Source organism: Accipiter gentilis, chromosome 8 (assembly GCF_929443795.1).
Source record: "Accipiter gentilis chromosome 8, bAccGen1.1, whole genome shotgun sequence".
Lineage (NCBI taxonomy): Eukaryota > Metazoa > Chordata > Aves > Accipitriformes > Accipitridae > Astur > Astur gentilis.
The window spans coordinates 21,530,100-21,549,310 of NC_064887.1; the positions used below are offsets into that span (position 1 = coordinate 21,530,100).

General features: G+C 40.2%; 1 protein-coding gene across 5 annotated transcripts in view; it reads left to right on the plus strand.

The window, feature by feature from the left end:
• The first annotated feature begins 1,133 nt into the window (after window positions 1–1,133).
• SNX7 (sorting nexin 7) overlaps window positions 1,134–19,211 on the plus strand; it is a 32,581-nt gene continuing 14,503 nt past the window's right edge. For 4 of the 5 annotated variants that reach the window (XR_007507081.1, XR_007507082.1, XR_007507083.1 and 1 more), the window contains exons 1-7: window positions 1,141–1,590; window positions 7,474–7,656; window positions 9,517–9,627; window positions 10,051–10,215; window positions 11,206–11,407; window positions 13,327–13,526; window positions 16,983–17,069. Coding sequence is in view for 2 of the 5 variants with exons in the window: in XM_049809026.1 (XP_049664983.1) it covers window positions 1,393–1,590; window positions 7,474–7,656; window positions 9,517–9,627; window positions 10,051–10,215; window positions 11,206–11,407; window positions 13,327–13,526; window positions 16,983–17,069 (1,146 nt within the window). In the remaining 3 variants the exon portion in view is untranslated. Of the gene's footprint in view, window positions 1,591–7,473; window positions 7,657–9,516; window positions 9,628–10,050; window positions 10,216–11,205; window positions 11,408–13,326; window positions 13,527–16,982; window positions 17,070–19,211 lie in introns of all 5 variants that reach the window. The other variant, XM_049809027.1, reaches the window with a different exon arrangement.

Below are 19,211 nucleotides of genomic sequence, written 5' to 3' on the forward strand. Positions count from 1 at the left end.
ACAGGGTTTGCCTTTTCTAATTTGACAGCAAGAGAACCCAGGTACAGAGATAATGTTGCATCTGCCTATTTAAGGACTCTTGAAGCCTACGTTAACAACAAAGGTCCCATTGGCCTCAGACATTTCGGATGGAGCCTGTAAAGACATGCCTTGTTCTACACTGTGCAAATGTGGGCCTCAGTGACGTGCCCAGCACTGCAGAAGACCTCCTGTGTTCAGCACAGAAGCTTGTTGAACAAGGTAGCGCTGAACCCCAGCGCAGGTTAGACCAGCCTAACCTGCCTGCTCAATTACTACACGTCCCCAGCTCCTGCAACTAGTAGCACTGCTCATTACTTCCTATTCAACACCAGCAACTTCAAAATCCCTCTATTCTGATGTTTTTACTTTCTGCAGCTCTACTATTTTTAAACGTTTGGTGTCCCTCTCCCCACTCCTTTTCGGATGTAACGGGGTGTCCATTTGCTCTCACAAGGAAATCTTTGACCCCAGAGTAATCTCTGGCCTCAACATCAGAAAGCACACCAGCCCCCATGACGAAGGAGTAAGCAAGTAAGCTTCCAGCTACAAACGACAGATGGGCTGTCCAAGGCGTATGAGAGGCAAGAAGCAAAGTTTGCTTCCTGGCTGCTGCCCCGGCGGCGGGGACGTGGGGTGTGCAGCCTGGACGCCCACCAGGAAGAAAGAGACCAGCCCGGAGGAAAAAGGAAAGCCTGGGTACGCCCGTCCCTGCCGGGCACTCTCGGGGCTCCCGAGGCCACAACCTGACGGCTGTTTGGCTCCACTAGACTCTCTAACCCGAGGCACAGCACACGCTTTTCCCAGCGTGCCAGGCCAGCGGCAGGAACGCTCCCGGAGCCCGAGCCTACGGCCGCGAGTACCTAACCAAGGGCGGCTAACCCCAGCCCGACTGGCCCCGGCCGACCCGCCCGGTCCCTCAGCAACCCTGGAGGCGGCCAAAGCGGGGAGCTGGCGACACGTGAACAAGCCCGACACCCCCACGCCTCCCTGAAAACGTCTGTGGGCGTTATGAGCTGCTGCTGCTGCTGCCGCCGCTGCCGCCACCGCCTCCTCCGCCTCCGCCTCCTCCTCCTCCCCCCCGCCTCACGGCTAGCCTCCACAGAGAGGCTGCTGCCTCAGCCACGGTCCCGCCGCCCTCTGAGGGGCAGGCTCGCAGCTGGGGCCTGCCGGGAGGCACGTCCCGGCTCCGCTTCTCCGCTTCCTCCCCCCCCCCCCCCCGGCAGGGCGGCCCTCCCGCCGCCGCCGCTTCCACTCCTGCGCAGTGTGCGCGCCCCCCCGGGCCGGGGCTGGGGCCGGGGGAGCGGTGGGTGGCCAATTGCGGCCCCCACGGAGCGGGTCTGTCGGGGCCGTCGCCCGCACTCGCAGGGAAGGATGGAGGCAGAGGGCCGGGTACTGGGGCCACCGCTCCCCCCGCCTTCCCTCGGCAGCGGGGGAGAGGCCGGAGCCGAGGCCAAGGCCGACCCCCCCGCGGGTTCCCCCGGCGCGGCCCGGGGGGCGCTGCTTGCTGCCGCCGCCGCCGAGGTGCTGGCGTTGGACGATGAGGAGGACGACCTGGAGGTGTTCAGCAAGGTACGGCGGCGTCCTCCCTTCCCCGGGTCGGGTCGGGCCGCGCCGCGCCGCGCCCGGGACGGGCTGCTGGCCGCTCCCTCGCTCGCCGGCACTTCGCCCTGCCGGGCGCCGGGCGCGTGGGGACGGGACGGGACATGACGGGACGGGGCGGCCCCGCCCGGGGCGGCGATCGCGGCCTCTGCCCGGCCTCTGCCTCCCTGCCCCGCGCTTGGCCGGGCAGCCTCCGCTCCCCGCGCCCGGACATTGCAGCGTCTGGGCCGGGCAGGCCCGGCTGTCGGCTGCTGCTCAAGGAGAAGTCCCCCGGGCCTCCGGGGGCCGCCGAGCGGTGCCCCAGGCAGCCCGGCCTGGGGGAGCGGAGCCGCCGGTGACCTCTCCTTGGGCACGAAAAGGAGGGGGGGGGGGGGGTTGCTGCTGCAGACAAGCTGTGCAAGTCATAACTGCTCTAACCTTAAATTTGCAAAGTAATGTGGGCTCGCCATAACCTTATCATCACGTTTGTCATGTACCACGTATCTGTCTGTAAATTAAATAAACAGTCGTATTTAGTAATTGCAGTTGTATTTGAATACAAATAAGTATTTCCAAGTTTCAGTTCGAGTTTTCTTTCAAAAGATGAAGGGAAGCCTAGCACCTTCACATAGGATGTTTGAGAAGGTAACATCTGTATGTTGACGAAGGGAATAAAATGAATGTAACTGACGATATATGAGGGTCCACGTTCTGAAAGCACGCAGAGTTAGCTAGGTACATGGGTGCCAGTCTTGCCAATATTGCTGATTTCAGTTAAACCAATGAAGTCCGGTGTGGCTACCACGTATGTTGTGTCTCACTTCGTACTGATTTGGTTAAGGTGAGACTTACCCTCTTGCCTTCTCAGCCATTAAAGAAGAGAGCATGTCATCAATCTATCAGCCTTACTAAGGCAGCATCTAAAATACAATGTAAGGACATACAGAGAGCTAAGGTGGGAAAAATACATAGAGGGGGCTAAGGCCCTGCTCACCTTCTGAGATTTCTGAACTGCTATGTGACAGGATGTGTGACATTGGAGAGAAAACAGCAGATATGTTTCCTATTTGAAAATGTGACACCAAATGTTTTTTCAGTAGGACTGATTGTCATATGACTTAGATGTGTATTTTTTATATTTCTGTAAATGAGATGCATTTTTTGGTATGCATGAGTAAAAACATTGGAATAAGAGCTTCATTCTTAGGAGCTACGTATTTATCTTTGACTGTAGTAAAATTCTTGAAATTCATGGATTTTAAGGCCAGAAGGGACTATTAGGTGATTTAATGGTCTGTAACATGCAAGAGGTCAGGCTAAATTTCACCAAGTTATTTGTGTTTTTCTGAAGCATAACTAGGGTCTAGCTGTATCTATTTTCTAGAAAAGCACCAGTCTTGATTTGACATAAAGAGATGAATGATTCACTGAACTTGCATGCAAAAGCAGTGCTAAAATATAATTTTAGTTGTTTGTTTCATACTTTGAATCCTTTTGCTTTTACTAGGTAACCTCAGGCAGTTCTGCATGCAGGTATATGCCTATCGATACAGTGTATCAACAGTTATGCTGCTTGCTTGTCTAGAGATGCTCCTTGGGAATAAAAAATAAAAACAAGTGTAGTTGATACAAGTTACCGCTGCTATATAGCAAATATCTCTATCTTTAAATTTCTGCTACCTGGATTCATGCCAAATATTTCATACTTACATTAATCGTAGTTAAGATTTAATATATGCCACATGATAACTTATTCCTGTAAACAAGAAAATTTGTTGTACTATGTGAAAAATACAGCATTCTTTCCAAAGCTTGGACACCTGCATTTAGTGGTTATATACAGACCAGAAATTCACAGTTTGCTTTCAAGTGCAATTTGAGGGCTGATCTTTTGAGCTGATGAAAATCTGTGAAGTTGATTGGGGATTACACCCCATTTGTTCATGTTCCATATATTCGAAGGAAACTGACAGACTAAATGTAGATTCAGACTTCAGTTTTGTAAACCCAATTTTTTCATAACGTACTGTTGCAGGACCACCTTATTTTAAATTGTATCTTAATGTTTTTAAGGTAGTGGTATAGCATTTGCAGGCCAAGCGGGACAGCAGCAGCAGCACAGTGCTTGGTGTCCGACACTGACAGCGACTTCATTTTTCTCAGTTTAGTCAATGAAATGTACCAGCTACCAAAATGGTGAAAAATGAGATTCTTAAAAATTGTCAACCTCAATACCCTAAGTTATTACTCAAGATGTAAACACAGGGCTTTTATTTTATGAAAATTCACAGACATTTAACCCGATAGTGTCATAAACCATTGACCCGGCATCCTGTGACATATCTCAGATGTTACAGACTGGCATCTTCTTTGGCAACTCTGATAAAGCATTTAATGATGTGACTTGCATTTCACTTTATCCTAGTTTCTGTTACCACCGAAAAAGTTCTGAGGTCTTTTTAGCAGAGACAACTTCTGGGGGATGAGTTATGAGTCACCAAATACAATGTTTTCAACCTGCTTTATTCCATTAGTTTCAAAGTATAGAGTACCACATGCATTGCAATACCCATTCAGTTAATCCTTGTCTTCCTTGTTAACTGATATTGTGACCTAGCATTGACAAAGCTGTCAACACTTCAGTTAATACTTAAAATCTTTAGTAGCTCTTCTTTCAAACTCTGTTTTACAGTGTTTGTCTTCATAATTACAGAAAACTTAATTAATGGTATTTCTGGAAAAGACATACATGCCACTTCAGAATTGCATAGAGGCTAATTTTTCTTCCAAAACAAGTTGATCAAGGATTTGAGACCGATTTGTAAGTGAATTTTTTTGCCAAGTAACTATTCTGTCTTCCTGAATCTCTTTGCTTCTTTGAAGAATGCTCCAACAACTAAGCTATTCTCTTGTATGACAAACTCTGCCACCACATCCTTTATCTCCAGACCTGGTTTGGATCCCTGGCCTCAGAAGATTGCAGGCTCTGGATCCTCGCTGGGAGGGAAGGATGGATGGATGAGACATGGAGGCAACCCTGAATCAGGATCTGTGCTCTGGGGAGGAGTGGTGTTTAGGCAAACCCCCAGACTTGATGTCTTATACGGAGACCTGCAGGCTCAGCTGTGTGCTCAGCCTACTTTGAGGCTTTCCTGCTGTATGAGTGTTTACCTTCCCTTATTTATTTTGAAGTCAAATTGCAGCCAAATGTGAGTGTGAGATAGGGTAAGTGCAAGTATTAGAGGAAGGAGACCCAGAACAAGGCCCTCATGCTGCCAGGAGCATGTTGATTTTCTGTTTCATCTCCTGGCCAGTAAATCAAAATGCATGAACCTATTTGCTGATCAGCACACACAGCTCTGCTGACTGCTGTCAGTAGTGAAAGTGCTTGGAAGGGAAAAGGGGTACTGCAGGTAGGTGGGGCTGGGGGAGGTGTGGGAAAAGTTACCATTATCTGGGACAGGACCTTGAACCTCTTTGCATGGGTGAAGAGGAAAAAAGTTGGTTGGGTTTTTTTTAAAGTTATACAACCCAAGATCTAGAAGAATTGTCTTTTTTCTGTGCCACAAAACTCCTGCCCTCATCTGTATGCACACAAAAACATAGTTCCAACCACAAAATTACAGCTGTAGAGAAAATAGAAAATTATCATCTTTTTTACCGTGTTTCTGTGAGGACATCAGACTTAAGTCACACGAACTTCAAGAACTGTTGGAATTAAACCTGAAATATCATGAGGATAAAGAAAGAGAAACAGATACTTGTTTAAAACTCACATGCATTCATTCATGTGCAGATGGAACACTAGAGCTGTATTGTAATGGAACTGAAGACCTGCTTATTCTATGGATTTTTATTGCCCATGTTTTATTTCACAAACCACATATTCATAAGCCCTTCCAGATAAAAATATACTGTCAGAAACCTGCCTGTAGAGCAAATTTTAGTAGCAACCTAGAAGGAGGAACGCAGCATTAAGGTATTAATGACCCATGGAAAATGAGAAAATAGGAAACATATTTGCCTTGATCCAATTTAGGCCTCAAGTTATATGGCTGTTCAAGTCCCTTACATGCTCACATGCATTTTCTTTCCCTGGAAATTTCCTGTTGTCTCAGTGCTTTGAATCGCGTGGGCTGCTCTGAACAAGTGGTCCTCACTCTTCATGTAGAGCATGGCCAGCTAGTGCTAGCGGGCAGTGGAAACAGCTTCTCTATTTATACTCCACCACTCAGGACAGTGCTGGCTGGATACCAGTACAGAAAATCATGCACAGGAACACACTGAGTAAAAATAAAATTACTTACAGGTGTACAAATAAGCAGCTATATAATATTTAAAGTCTTCCATCTTGCTTTTCTCTCCCTGTTCTAAGAACTGTACCTAAGTGATGGGAGGAGAACTGGTACATCACTGCTTTCTGTGCATAATTCTTAATATAAGTTTCTACTCCATATTTGCAAGAGTATGTTGAATAACTCAAAGGAGAGGGATGGCAGTAGGCAATGCGGTTTTAAGGCAGGAAAAGAACCAGAGAGGAGAATGTGTTCCAGAGAAAGTTTTGATCCAGTCGAATTCAAAGGAAAAAAAGCAACACCACCAAGCAGCACTGCAGTGGTGTGCTCTTCACTCCCAGGAGATTGGCCTTGGGATGATGCTGTGTCCGTAGTTTCTGTGGACTCCTACGTTTCCACTTCTGCCATTTGAGCAGTTTTCTCTTCAGCAACATCCCTTTTCTCCTTGCTCCATATTTAGTGAGGCACTGGAAAGGGGAACTCTTTGCCACTTGGTAGTGTAGCCTAACTACACTTCTAGAAAACTTCTAGAAAACAGATTAATTTTAAAGTTTGTTATAAAAATACTTCATTGCATTGGAAATACTGGAAAAAGTGTAAAAGATGTTTAATATTTAAAACAGTGATTGATTTTAATTGCCCAAATTTATTATTTTTAGTGATTTATTCATTTATTATGCTCTTCTATGGTGTCAGTGAATTTGATTTATTTTCCCAGTCACTGTATCCTCCAAGATTTTAGATTAGTAGATCTCATCCAGACTTGCATCTAAGAAAGGAAATGAGATTTTTTGCCCATTTCTAATTTCCACTCAGTTTCTCAGCATTTGAGTGATCACCATTGAACACGCTGAGCAGAAGCAGCTGCTATGGGGGCATATTCTTAGAGAGCTGTGGTTGATGCTATCAAAAACTGGTTTTCCGCTTCAACAAACCAGTGCTTTGAATTTTTTTAGAAATTAAGCAATGAATTTGTACTGCGTTCTTACTTACTGTTTTTTCTTTTAAAAAGATTAAATTTATGTCTCTGTAAAAGTTTTCCATTTCAAACTTTATTTTAAAATTTATGCAAACTGAAATATCCAAGTCCAATAAAAATTCTCATTTGGATTTTGTCTTGTTTTCTTTTAAAATCATCATTTTTATCCACCCTGTTCAGGTTTTTAGAGATAATTCAAACTTCCTAAGTCCTGAGTAACTGACTTCTAACAATTTTAATAAAGCTGGTAAGTATCCTACACAATTACTGGGTGCTTGGATTCATAACTAATTTTAGCATTCATAGGCAAGTTCTCTTTCCAGCTATGCATAACATTCTTGTCATATGGTAGCATTTTGCTCTTTCATCACTTTTAGAATAAATCTCATTCTTATTTCTTACATCCTCACTGAAGCAAATACTGAAAAGGATAATAGATTTGCCATGTACTATATAATTCTTTCATCTGCTCTATGTTTTATCTGTTTTACCAGACTATTTCAAAGCTTGCCATTTTAGTATCTGAGACATATGTGTTTGCATGTGTGTGTTTGTATATAGAGATTTATTGATATGGATGTTCTCATGTCTTTTCTGTAGGATACATCACTGGCTGAGGTAAACTCATTCAGTCCTTCAATGCCAATATCCCCCTCATCAATGATAAACCAGTATAAATTTGAAGATGAACCAGAATTAAGAGATCTCTTCATTACAGTCGATGATCCTGAAAGCCACATTACAGCCATTGAAACATTTATTACATACAGAGTAGTCACAAAGGTAAGCATCCACTTATGGCTATAATGGCTTACATTGATAACAGCAGTAGCATTTTCACTCTTCTTGCATACCATTCTCTGGGATATTACTAAATTTAAATTATACTCTGATTTTGCCATGAGTTATAGACCACTAAAACTGTATGAAACTGTGCAGTAGAATCTGAAAAAAAATTCAGTATAAGTCTACACATATAGGTGCTTATGCTTTTATGCTGAGAAAATAGCTAATAATTCTTCAACAGCCAAATCAGTTCTATATGAGAATAACATTTTCTATTGTGATCTTCAGCAGAAATATGAAACAGCAGAAATTCAGTTCAAAGACACTATAATAGCCTAAGTATTTATGACTTTTGGATCACTTGCAGGCTAGCAGTCTTTTGTCCTGCATGAATGTTACCTGCTACAAAGTGTTTCAATTCCATTCTTTTGTAATTACAGCATCTACTATCACGTGGACATTGGTTTCCCATTTACAGTTGCATATGATTTCTGGGGAAACTGCCACAACTCTCCAATGAAAAAGTAATATTGGGAGACAACTAAGTATATTTTTAGCTGTCCTGAATACAAGTTTATTTACTGGAAATAAGGAAGAAAGTCAGCCTTGTGAGACTAGCCAGCTCTTCTGGGATTACCAGCAAATATTCTGCAGGCTGCATTTTGAGAATTGCACTGTTAATTTATTTTACTTTGAGTTCTTTTTAAAAGATTAATTTAAAACCAAATTTTCAAATGGGAATTACTCATCCTTAAATAAGAGGAGATATCAATTCCTCATAAAATATTTAAAGAGTAGGAAGAGAGCTATCTTTGTTAGGTTGCTAGCAATAATTTTCACTTCATACATGTTTTTATAGACAAGAGAACATTTTTTCTTCAGGTAAGTATGGAAGGGCTGTAAGGTGGATTGCTTTTCCTTTTTTATCTGTTCTGTCCTTTCTTACCATATTTAATTTGAAGTGCTGGTTGTTGATGATAAAGTAATAGCATTCCTCCCACATACCTTGAAAAATTTTTATTCAACCCTCAAAAATGTTTAGATTACAAAAGCGTGTTTTGAGGTTTTTAGAATTTACTTGCATTGCATTATAAATCTCTGTACAACAATAAATGCTAAATAGCGTACATTACTATATTGAAAACATGGGTTCTTTGTGGCTTGATTCTAGAAGATAGAGCAGCGATAAAATAAATCTCATGGTCTGACAATTTTGCAATACTAATAAGCTTTTTTTCTAGGCATTAAAGGTTTGTTGGCAAGTTCTAACAAAGGGCTACAAAACTGGAATTGATGATAGAAGGCAGAATCCATTAAGCAGCACAGGAAGTGTTATTGCTATGATATGCTGAAGTTTTCATATTTTGAATGTGGGGATTTTTGACTAGTATCAGCAGGTCCCAAGGACTTATGTCAGCTATTTGTTTTTTTTTTTTCAGAATGCTAAAAAATGGACTTTCTTCACTCGTAGATTACTAATCACTTTAAAAGAAGTGCCCTAAAAGGGCTGAACATAACTGTGATTGCTAAAAGGAAAATGCCACACTAAAATAATGATTGAAATCTTTTGGAAACACTGTGGTAGGCTAATTATTATCAGTCACTCGGTGTGCAGTTTAGTGCTTGCTTTTTTTTTTCTAAAACAGAACTTTGATTTCTTGCTAAAATGGGATGCATTTTCTCTCTTCAAGTAGTTGATCACTGCACTTTGAAAAACAGCAAGCAAATAACACAGGCAAAATAGAATCATGTATGCATTCCCTTCAAGTAGTCAGTTTTCTCCAAGATCTAGAACTAGTTTGTTCTTTTTTTCTGGTATTCTAACCTGGGCCTGGTTTTTCTGCCTCTGTTTTTCAGACTTCTCGTGTTGAATTTGACTCCAGTGAATATGAAGTTAGAAGACGATATCAGGATTTCCTTTGGTTGAAGAGCAAACTTGAAGCAGCACATCCGACACTGATTATTCCTGTTCGTTTGCTAAAACCTAAGTTATTCTTATTTGTTTAAAAGATGGCTCCAGTTTTATACAGAGAATTTTAGGTTTTTCTTCAGTTTCTGAAGTCTCACAAACATTAATCCAACCTATTTTCATTAGCTTTATATGTATGTGATAATTAAAAATTCCATAAAGGTATTTCTTATGTTTTTAATTGTGTCATTTGCAGTAATTAGCAGTAATTTATGTCCTTCTTTCTTAGTTGGACTTGTATTCTTCTGCACTGTATGCTACAAGAACCATGTTATACCACTGTTGAATATGATAACTTTATAACAGTTTTTTGCGTGGTGGATTTTACAAGGTATACCTTTGTTTTTTAGTAAGTAGAAGAACTATTATAATCCTCCCAATATTATGCAAACTATACAAAATATTTCTTCTTTTTTCCTTAGCCATTGCCTGAAAAATTCATAATGAAAGGAATGGTGGAACGATTTAGTGATGAATTTATTGAGACTCGAAGAAAAGCTTTACATAAATTTTTGAACCGTATTGCTGATCATCCAACTTTAACTTTTAATGAAGACTTCAAAATTTTTCTTACTGCACAGGCCTGGGTAAAATGACTTTTTTTTTTTTTATTTACAGTTATGTGACACAATGCCTTGTGTTAGTAGAGTATATCAGGAGTCTCCCTGGTTCAGCATTCAATAGCATCCTCCCACGGCTTGTTACAGAAGTGTCAGAAGGCAGCAGGGGATTTATGGAATATCCATCCCCCAGAATAACCTTTTCTTCTGTGCTTTTGGTAATCACGCGTGTGGCCATAAATATTGATGTAGCTTCCAAAGCAGTTTTTATTGCTGCATTTTGGATTTTTGTGGCAAATTCACAATATTTCAACTCTGCATGCTTTTTGGTATACATATAAGCTTCCAAGATTATATGAAGAGTAGTATTTAAAATTAATTTTTGTTTTGGCATGGCACTGTCTTTTTTATTTGCTTTTTAAAAAAATACTAGTCTCATAAAAGAAAATACGATATACTAGTCTCATAAAAGAAAAATACAGCCTTTCAATTTCCTGTTGTATTTTTGCAAGATGCGTCCAGTTGAAAATTGGAGTTTTGTAGTCAGAAAAGCCTGCCTCTGAACTTCAGCAAAAGTTATTCTAGCAACATATAAAAAGAGTTACAAAAAAAATAGATGGATTACTTCTTCCAGTAGGAACACTGTTTGCTTTTCTCAATGACTTATTTCTGAAATCATTACCTCTGCTTTCCTGTTCAAAAGGCAAAATTGCAAACTAGATAACTCACCCTAAGGAATGAAAGGTTAAAGGTTCTCTGCCATCTTTAATTGTTCTTGTGAGAGTGTGATACACGGCATGCTTGTGTTTGCCCAGAAAGCCTTAGCTAATAAATGTACATGGCAGGTATGGTTCTGACACTGGTCTAATAATTTTAAAGTAAGATTTATACACTAGAAATACACACAGAGGCTTATGTATGTAGTTTTGGTTTAAAAAAAAAAGCTTTAAAGCATGCATTATTTTCAGAGAATTTAAAAAAGTACTTGGAAGTAAACATTGCTTGTTCTGTCTTTAGGAACTCTCCTCACACAAGAAGCAGGGTCCTGGTTTGCTGAGCAGGATGGGACAGACCGTCAGAGCTGTAGCATCATCAGTAAGAGGGGGAGTTAAAAATCGTCCTGAAACGTTTACAGAAATGAATGATTACATGGAAACATTTAGTCAGAAAATAAATGTACTAGACAAAATAGCTCATAGAATTTACAAGGAAGAAAGGGGTAAGTAGAGAACATGTATCAGTTTCATTGATTAAGAAATTAATATATTGGAAAAGTAAATTAGTTCTTATTGTGCCAGGCAAAATACTCTTTCCAGCAAGCAGGAGAAAAGGGATATTTGTGTTTATACTATGCTTTTCATAATGGTCATTGTTTTGGCAGACCTTCAAGTTAGTTTGAATAACTTGTTAATAGGAAGAGTTTTAACATGTAATTGAGCTACTTGATAAGGAACTGAGAAGAAAATGTAGCAAGTATGGCTATCTTTTTACTTGTGCTTTTTGAAAAGCTGTATGACCTTTTGTTTTGTACTTTCAGTGGAATGTAAATAGTCAAGAGTTTTCTGTGCTGTCTCATACTGGCATAATGCTGTCTAGATTCCAGATCACTAAACATCTTTTTTTGTTTAATTCTGCACCTTTTTTCCGTGTTGACCAAGTAGTTTTTAATTTTTTTTTAATAGCTTTACTGTTGGCCATAGTTTCTGTCGTGGGAAAAAGTGCCTGTTAGAGTTTTCTTAAAGACTGATGACCTGATCTCAATTTTTTCCTTAAGTAACAGCAGTTTTCACACCTACTTGGAATGCTAAATTACTGACTTTCTGAGATTGACCCTGATCTCAGACTAGGCCTGTTCAGTAGAATTTCCACTGGTCAGCACTTGAGGGATTTTATTGTCTATATAATATAATTTGAAGAGCTGCACTGTGTTCTTTAATAACTGAGCCCTTGTGCTTTACTGTGCAGTACCAGATCTCAGCATGTCCTCTCTAAATTGGAGGGGCCTTATAAAAGCAAAATACCTCTTGGTGAAGAGTTCCTTTTGATATCGTTCATTTCAGTGGAAGTAGCTGGCTGAGGTCCACAGGTTCAAGGCATCAGCGCCAAAATATTTCTTGGAAAACCTTATGAATTTTGACATGCTCCCAAATGCTGTAGGTTATATCTTCTCTCTAGAGTTTCCAAATAGCAGAACTCTTGTGTGCAGGGCCACACTGTTGTGGCTATGAACTGTTGATAGCTGTGATTCAGAGAACATTCCTGCTAGAAGTAGCTTAACATGGGAATCTTAATTACATCTTCCATGGAGGTTTTTTTTGTCCAATTAATCTCAAAGTAAACATTACATTCTTCATGCCACATGGCTGTTTTGCATCTTTTTTTAGACATTTCTTCATTATAAATTCAGTTGTGATGAAATTGTGTTTTCAGTACATGACCAATGCATTCACAGTACCCCCCTGTGAACATGCAGCTCCCAGGTCATATCCAGCCTTGCTCAAGTTTAGCACTAGTAAACAGCACAGTGAATTCTGGGCCTTCTTTCTGCTTACAGATTATCACTTGGCCTAGAGACATAAGAGAAATGATTTGCAGGATACTCCTTTATTTATATTAATAAAAACTACTAAAGGAGGTAACACCCACAGAACTGGAGTGAACTTCAGTGTGTCTTCTGAAGCTTTTGAGACGTACTGAGGCTGCTAGTTTTAATAACTGAGACAGGATTCAGAGCATTACTGTAGCAGAGGAATTCAGGGCAGTAGAAGCAAGTCAGACTGACTGCTGCCCAGGGCTGCTATGGCTCCTGTTCCTCTGTATGAAGACAATGTGAAGTAATTCAGGTCATTGAGTGATCTGAATACAACTCTTCAGGTCTACCCGAGTATGTGTGTGCTTTTGAAATGACTGGGACATTTTTGCTGATAGATTTCTAGGAACTACTTAATTACAATACATTAATTGCTTAGTTTATTCATACGCAATAAACTGCAGTTTACTTATCCTGGTCATCTGACCAAATTTAAACATTAGCCTCAGTCTCTGGCTTTGTTCACAGTAAATATGAGGTTGCAATTAGTATCACTTGGACATCTATTAATAAACAAAAGAGTAATATGCGTATATGTTCCTGTTAAGAGTATTTTAATGAAATGAAGGAATATGGCCCCATTCACACACTCTGGTCAGCATCGGAAGAAGATATAGCAGACTCCCTAAAAGGTGTTGCCAGCTGCATCGACAAGTGTTGCAAGGCTACGGAGAAGCGAATGGCAGGGCTCTCGGAAAACCTGCTACCGATTTTACATGAATATGTTCTCTACAGTGAAATTCTGATGGTAAGGTTTCCTTAAGGATTGCTTATGGCTTTGTATAAAATTTGGCTTAGTCCAGTGACAAACTCTAGAGGAGAATTTGTAACTGATGAAAATTATTTTGCAGTCCCTCTATTTGCTGTTGTTATTAAACGTGCACAGCATAGGATAGCTGTCTGTTAGCAGGGAATCCGGCTGGTCCTGTTTCCCTTGCTAATCAGGCAAGAGATGCCCCTTCCACATGAGAAGAGCTTGATAGTTTTGCGTGGCAGGCAGCCCTTGGTAGCTGTGCTGAAGAATGTCTGGTTTTGCCATCTTCAGAGAGCTCTGCATTGTAGCAGAGAGGCAGGAACACAGAAAGGTTTGGGGAATAACAGCTGAGAAAGACCTCCTCTGACACTGCTGAAATATGAACTCATTGAGTAACAGATTGCGTGGGGGAGAAGAAGTGGAGAGGTTTTTCCTTTTCTAGGAGATGTTCCTAAACTGTGTTTTCTTTTTTCCAGAACAGCAGGGAACTTCCAGTCCCTGTGCCATTATATAAACATGTGTTAGTCTTTGCCATAAGCTGATGCTCTCAGTTCCCTTTATGTACGTATTTTATGTACGTATTACACTTGGAGAGAATGTAAAAAATGTGACTACAGAGTTGATAAACTCAGTGCTGATGGATAATCAACATAATTAAGTAACTGAATTCAGCATGTCGTAATTCCTACTCTGCTGCCTCCAGAAAGCAGAAAATGTGTACAAACCTCTCTCTGTCTAGGTTTTGAGCAATGCAAGCTGCAGTATCTGTTCTTGCCTTACTGCTGGGAACCCAGCTCCTACTGCAGTGGTTTCTCAGTAGGGGCAGGGATTATGTTACAGGCCATGCATGGGTAGAGCAAGTTAACTGAGCTTTTGCTGGCACTGTGCAGAGCATTGCCAGTTTCTCAGTAAGGCTTAGCTACCAAGAGGTTAAGAATTACTGCTGCAATGACTGCTGTCTTTAAAACAAGCTTCACTAAAAGAGGGGCTGTACAAAATGTCCTGTATCTCACAGGCCTCATTATTTACATGTACATGCAGGTAGATGGGGATAGGTACTGCTTTGCTTAAAGGTCTGAAGAGACTACCATCCTAGAATTGCAGGTCGTCTTCCTCTCCCCCACGTCCAAACTTATTTTTCAGAATTTCTAAGTCTGTTGCACATGAGTGATCCCAGCCTTCATGCTATTGAAGAGATGCTGCCTGCCCATTGCCTTCTAGTCTGCAGCCTGGCTCGCCCTTTCTCAGGTGTTCTAAGCACAGAGAAGTTTCTGTGGACCAAGCCGAGAGTGACTACCTGGCTCTTCATGTGCACGTTACAACTAGCTGTTGCCCATTGCATTTTTTTTCTGCTTGCACTGTTCTTGATGCAACAGTTGCAACACAGCATTAGGCTGCCACGAGGTCCTGTCCAGAGGAAATCTTCCTCCACTAGCTCATTCCTGTTCTACAACTGTTCCTTTCCTTTCATTCGCCATGGATTTTTGTTATAGCTTACTTCCTTTGCAGTTTGGAGAGGGTGCTACTAGTTATGCTAAAAATACAATAGAGGAAGTCACACACTAGTAAAACCTGCTTTCAGAGGTGTGTTTAACCCCTCATGACAGGGACCCTTGTGCAGTGCTGCCAAGATCATGCGCAAATGTGCAGAAGAAAGTGTGGTCAATACAATACAATCCTTGTATTTTCCAGTCTTGGGAGTTCAGCCTTAAACTGGGGAAAGAGATTAATTCATAGCTAAAATATTTACAACTGGACTGGCTCCTTCCTAACTGACTCACAGAACAAATCTGGAGAGTACAAAATACTGCTGTGCCTCAGGGTAAAAACTGCAGCAATAAATTGGTTATGGGTCCACATATTATTATTTGAGGGTTTTGTGGCAGGATAACATTAAATATTACACAAAAAAAATCATAAAATTATAATAATATTTTTTTAAAACAGAGTCCCTCTGTCATTAGAAGTCAGCACTTGTTTATAGTTGTAGTAAGTTGATATTAAAATAATTGGTTTTATCTTGTAATTTAAGGACTATTTGTGATAAAAGTTGCCAAATAGTCATTAAAACAGTTTTAAAAGAGGCAAAAGAAATAATAAAAAAGAGAAGGCATTTGTAATATGAAAGAAAGCTGTTCCAGACATATTTGTTTTGCTTCTGTGCTTACAGCTAAACATTTTGTGTTTTTATCTAACCAAAAGATATTCTGCACTACTGAAATGTAGATTGATGAGCATTAGTATGTATTGCTAATCTGTTACTCAGAGCTGTCCAAAGTCAGGTTTACCAATTTTTTCTAGTGAGTACCTGTTCAAAAAGAAACACTGAAAAATTATTTTAAAATTAACCTCCTAAATTATTCTATTGTATTTGTTAAAGTGACAAGATTTCAAAGAGAACTCACTCAAATAAGACAGCTAGAGAAGGTAAAGGTTCTTGTGCCCTGTGCTGTTTCAACATGCCCTATGCTAGACATGAATACTGAAAATCTCTTTAGTATATCCTGAAGAAGCAGTAAAACCAGTTGTGGCAAGGTAATGTAAAAGAAGTTTTTGAGATTTTTAACTATATATGTCCTGCTTCTGATTTTTTTTTTTTTTAAAAGGACTAACGCCTTGCAATGGTTCTGCAAGATAAGCACACCTGAGTGTGCTTTTACAGATGAGGAAACTACGGCAAAGAGAAATTTGTAAGGCTTCATCAAGGTCACAGAGCAAATGAGCATCAGAAATGGAAATTTAATCTGTAATACCGTTCCTGTTTTGTAGTTTAACAAGTAATGTTCCTTCCCCTTTCTAATTATTGTTTGACATTAGGCTAAAAATGCAATACCTCATAAGAGAGTTTTAAAGGAGGTAGTAATTACGTATGCTGAGAATAAGCACATATATCAATGTTAGAACACCTATCATTTTTATGATAATTCTATCTGATTTTTCTGAACTACATTTGGCACTTACAAAATAATATTGAAGGTTAAAGTCACAATTTCAATAATGCCTGGTATACCATTTTTAGTCATTTATTCTACTCTATATTGTAACCCTTACAAAAGAAGGCACTTGTTCATGAGATTTGGCAAACTTATGTTGCTTTTTTAAAATATGAATATATAGTAAGTTGAGCTGATACTAAGTAAACTGCTGTTGCAGTTTTTCTCATACAGCTAGCAATGATACTGTGTATGGCAGATTCTTGCAGCACTGATTTTGGATTTACTAAGATTCTTGAAAAACCCGTAAGATAAAATACAGGTATTGAAAAATAAGTCTTCATGAATTTAAGATTGGTTTTTTGATGAAAGTACATGTATCATGTCAAAAACATTAAATGGCATCATTCTGTGATCTTGCTTAATTTATTAAATAACCAAGTTGTTTGCTGGTTTTCTGAATAGATGGCTAAAATTTGGTGCAGTTTACTTCTTTTTTTCCCTCTTCTATATTAAGGGTGTTTTGAAAAGGAGAGACCAAATTCAAGGCGAGCTTGACTCCAAAGTTGATGCTTTAGCCAATAAAAACCCAGAAAAGGATCTGGTGAGTATGTACAGAAAGCTGAAATCTTCCAGGACTACTTCTAACTGCAAAAGACAATCCCCTGTAGAAAGCATGTCCTCTGAAGCCATGCTTTGTAACTGGATGGTGTCCCTCTAATTCTCATACTTACTCTGAAAAGGTTTGGTCTTTGTAGCTATGCATGCCAGGCAAAGGTAATTGTGAGAAAGATGCAGAACTTCAGTAGATAGGCTTCTGGAGCAAAGGACTGGTAATAGTGGGTGACTGCTGTGTTTTGTCAACACAGACTGTACCGCAGCTTATTTTTAGCATTTCTGTTTACTTCCGCTCTGGGAGTTAAAAGAAAGTAAGACTTGCTACAGTGCTCTTGTAGCTGCTGCTCCATTGATGTAGGAGAGGGAGAGGAGGTTGTTAGAATGAGCAAAGCTGTTCATTAAACTTATTTAAAATAAAAAGTTCTGGATTCTGTTCTTTCAGGTTTCTGTCTTACCTAGTTGGGCCCAGGGATATTTTTTTAATTCCAGTATTACACCTTCATTCATTCTAGTGAAGTCAGACCTTAACTGGTAGCCCATGGGGGCAGGCATTCCCAAAACCATCAGCAAGGCTTAGCAGGCCAATTAAAAGGAACTGCTGGGATGGGTATTGGCATTTTTTAAATTTTTGATTCTTTAACTCTCCAGCCTAAATAATGTCTTTTTAGCACAGTGTTAACACAAAGTGTTACACAGTGTAAATAATATATAAAAATGACTAAATAATAATAACTTTTTAGTACATCAAAAGAGAAAGTCCTTGACATTTCACATACTTTTTATTAGGGTTGTTGTAATTAGCTTTCATGTAAAGATGAGCTGTTTAGATAGTTTTGGGCACTCAAAATGCATATTTTTATTTGATTTCTTGTCACTGAGCTGAATAAATAAGAATATATTACCACTGTCTGATATCAATCTATAATGGCTATAGTATATTTTGTAACAATTTGCCTCTGTGTACTGCAGTGGGACAGTAAGTAAGTCCCTCTGTTTTTGTTTTTTCCTGAAGTAGAAATTCTCTTTACTTATACCTTGTATTGTCCTCTCATTTCCCTGCCTTTGTGTTCTCTAATCTGTTTTTGTTTCTCTGCTTCCTCTGCCACTTCTCCTGTCCTTTGTCCTTAGCTTACATATAAAGTTTGAAGTTCTTGTAAAGTGCGAGGAGGATGGTAAATTGGAGAAGGTCCCTGGGCTGGGCGTTGGGGTAGCAATGGCAGGTCCTAGTCCTCTGCTGGTTGCAGGCCACTGTATTCCCATGCTGCCTTGTGAGGGCACTGGCAGACCTGCTGTGGGCTCCTCCTGTAGCCTGCCTGTGTCCCCAGCACCCTGTGCCATGGGTGCCTCACGTGCCAGCAGCACGCATTAGTTGCATTGCATGTAAAAGCACACTATATGTTAAGCATGATCTTTATGGGTCCTTTCCAACTTGAGATATTCTATGATTCTAAGAATTTATTCTGGCAGAAAGGAGTGTTATATGTCATTGCGTAAGTTATTTGTATGCAGCTAGTTGTATCAACTTTTTAACATTGCATCCCTTTTAACCAGTACTTCCCATTTGTCTGGTTTGTTGGCAACCTGGTAAAAACAGTTGCATTTGCACAGAGCAATTCAGCAAAGAATTCCTGTTTCATACAGCTTGTTTAGCAGCTAGTCTTACTGCTGTCCACTGTAGGGAACTGAACATTGCTTGGCAGGATGGGGTCTTTTCAGAATGTCTTTCTGTTACGTTTTGATGGAGTCCTCAGACAAGGTGCCTGTAGTCTCTTTTCCTCAACTGTTACAGACAAAAAGGAATATTTTTCCTTTAGCATAGATTTGATATTGACAATGGTTTACACCATAATGAGATGTTTGTACTTGCTTCCAGTAAAATTTTGAGGTCAGTTTGCACAACCTGGTCTTTTTTCACTGTTTCTGTGTTTCCAAAACTGTGTTTACAGTTTTGGTAAAAGCCTTTGGACAGTGTGATTACCCAGGTGTTCATATCTTTGTTTTATCTTTCCAACCCCTCTATTTCTTACTCATTGCAAAAAATCCTGTTTCTGAGAGTCTGCTTCTCCTTGCAGACTCATGAGAGCAGTAAAGCAGATGTCTCTTAGTCTAATCTGATCATAAAATTCTG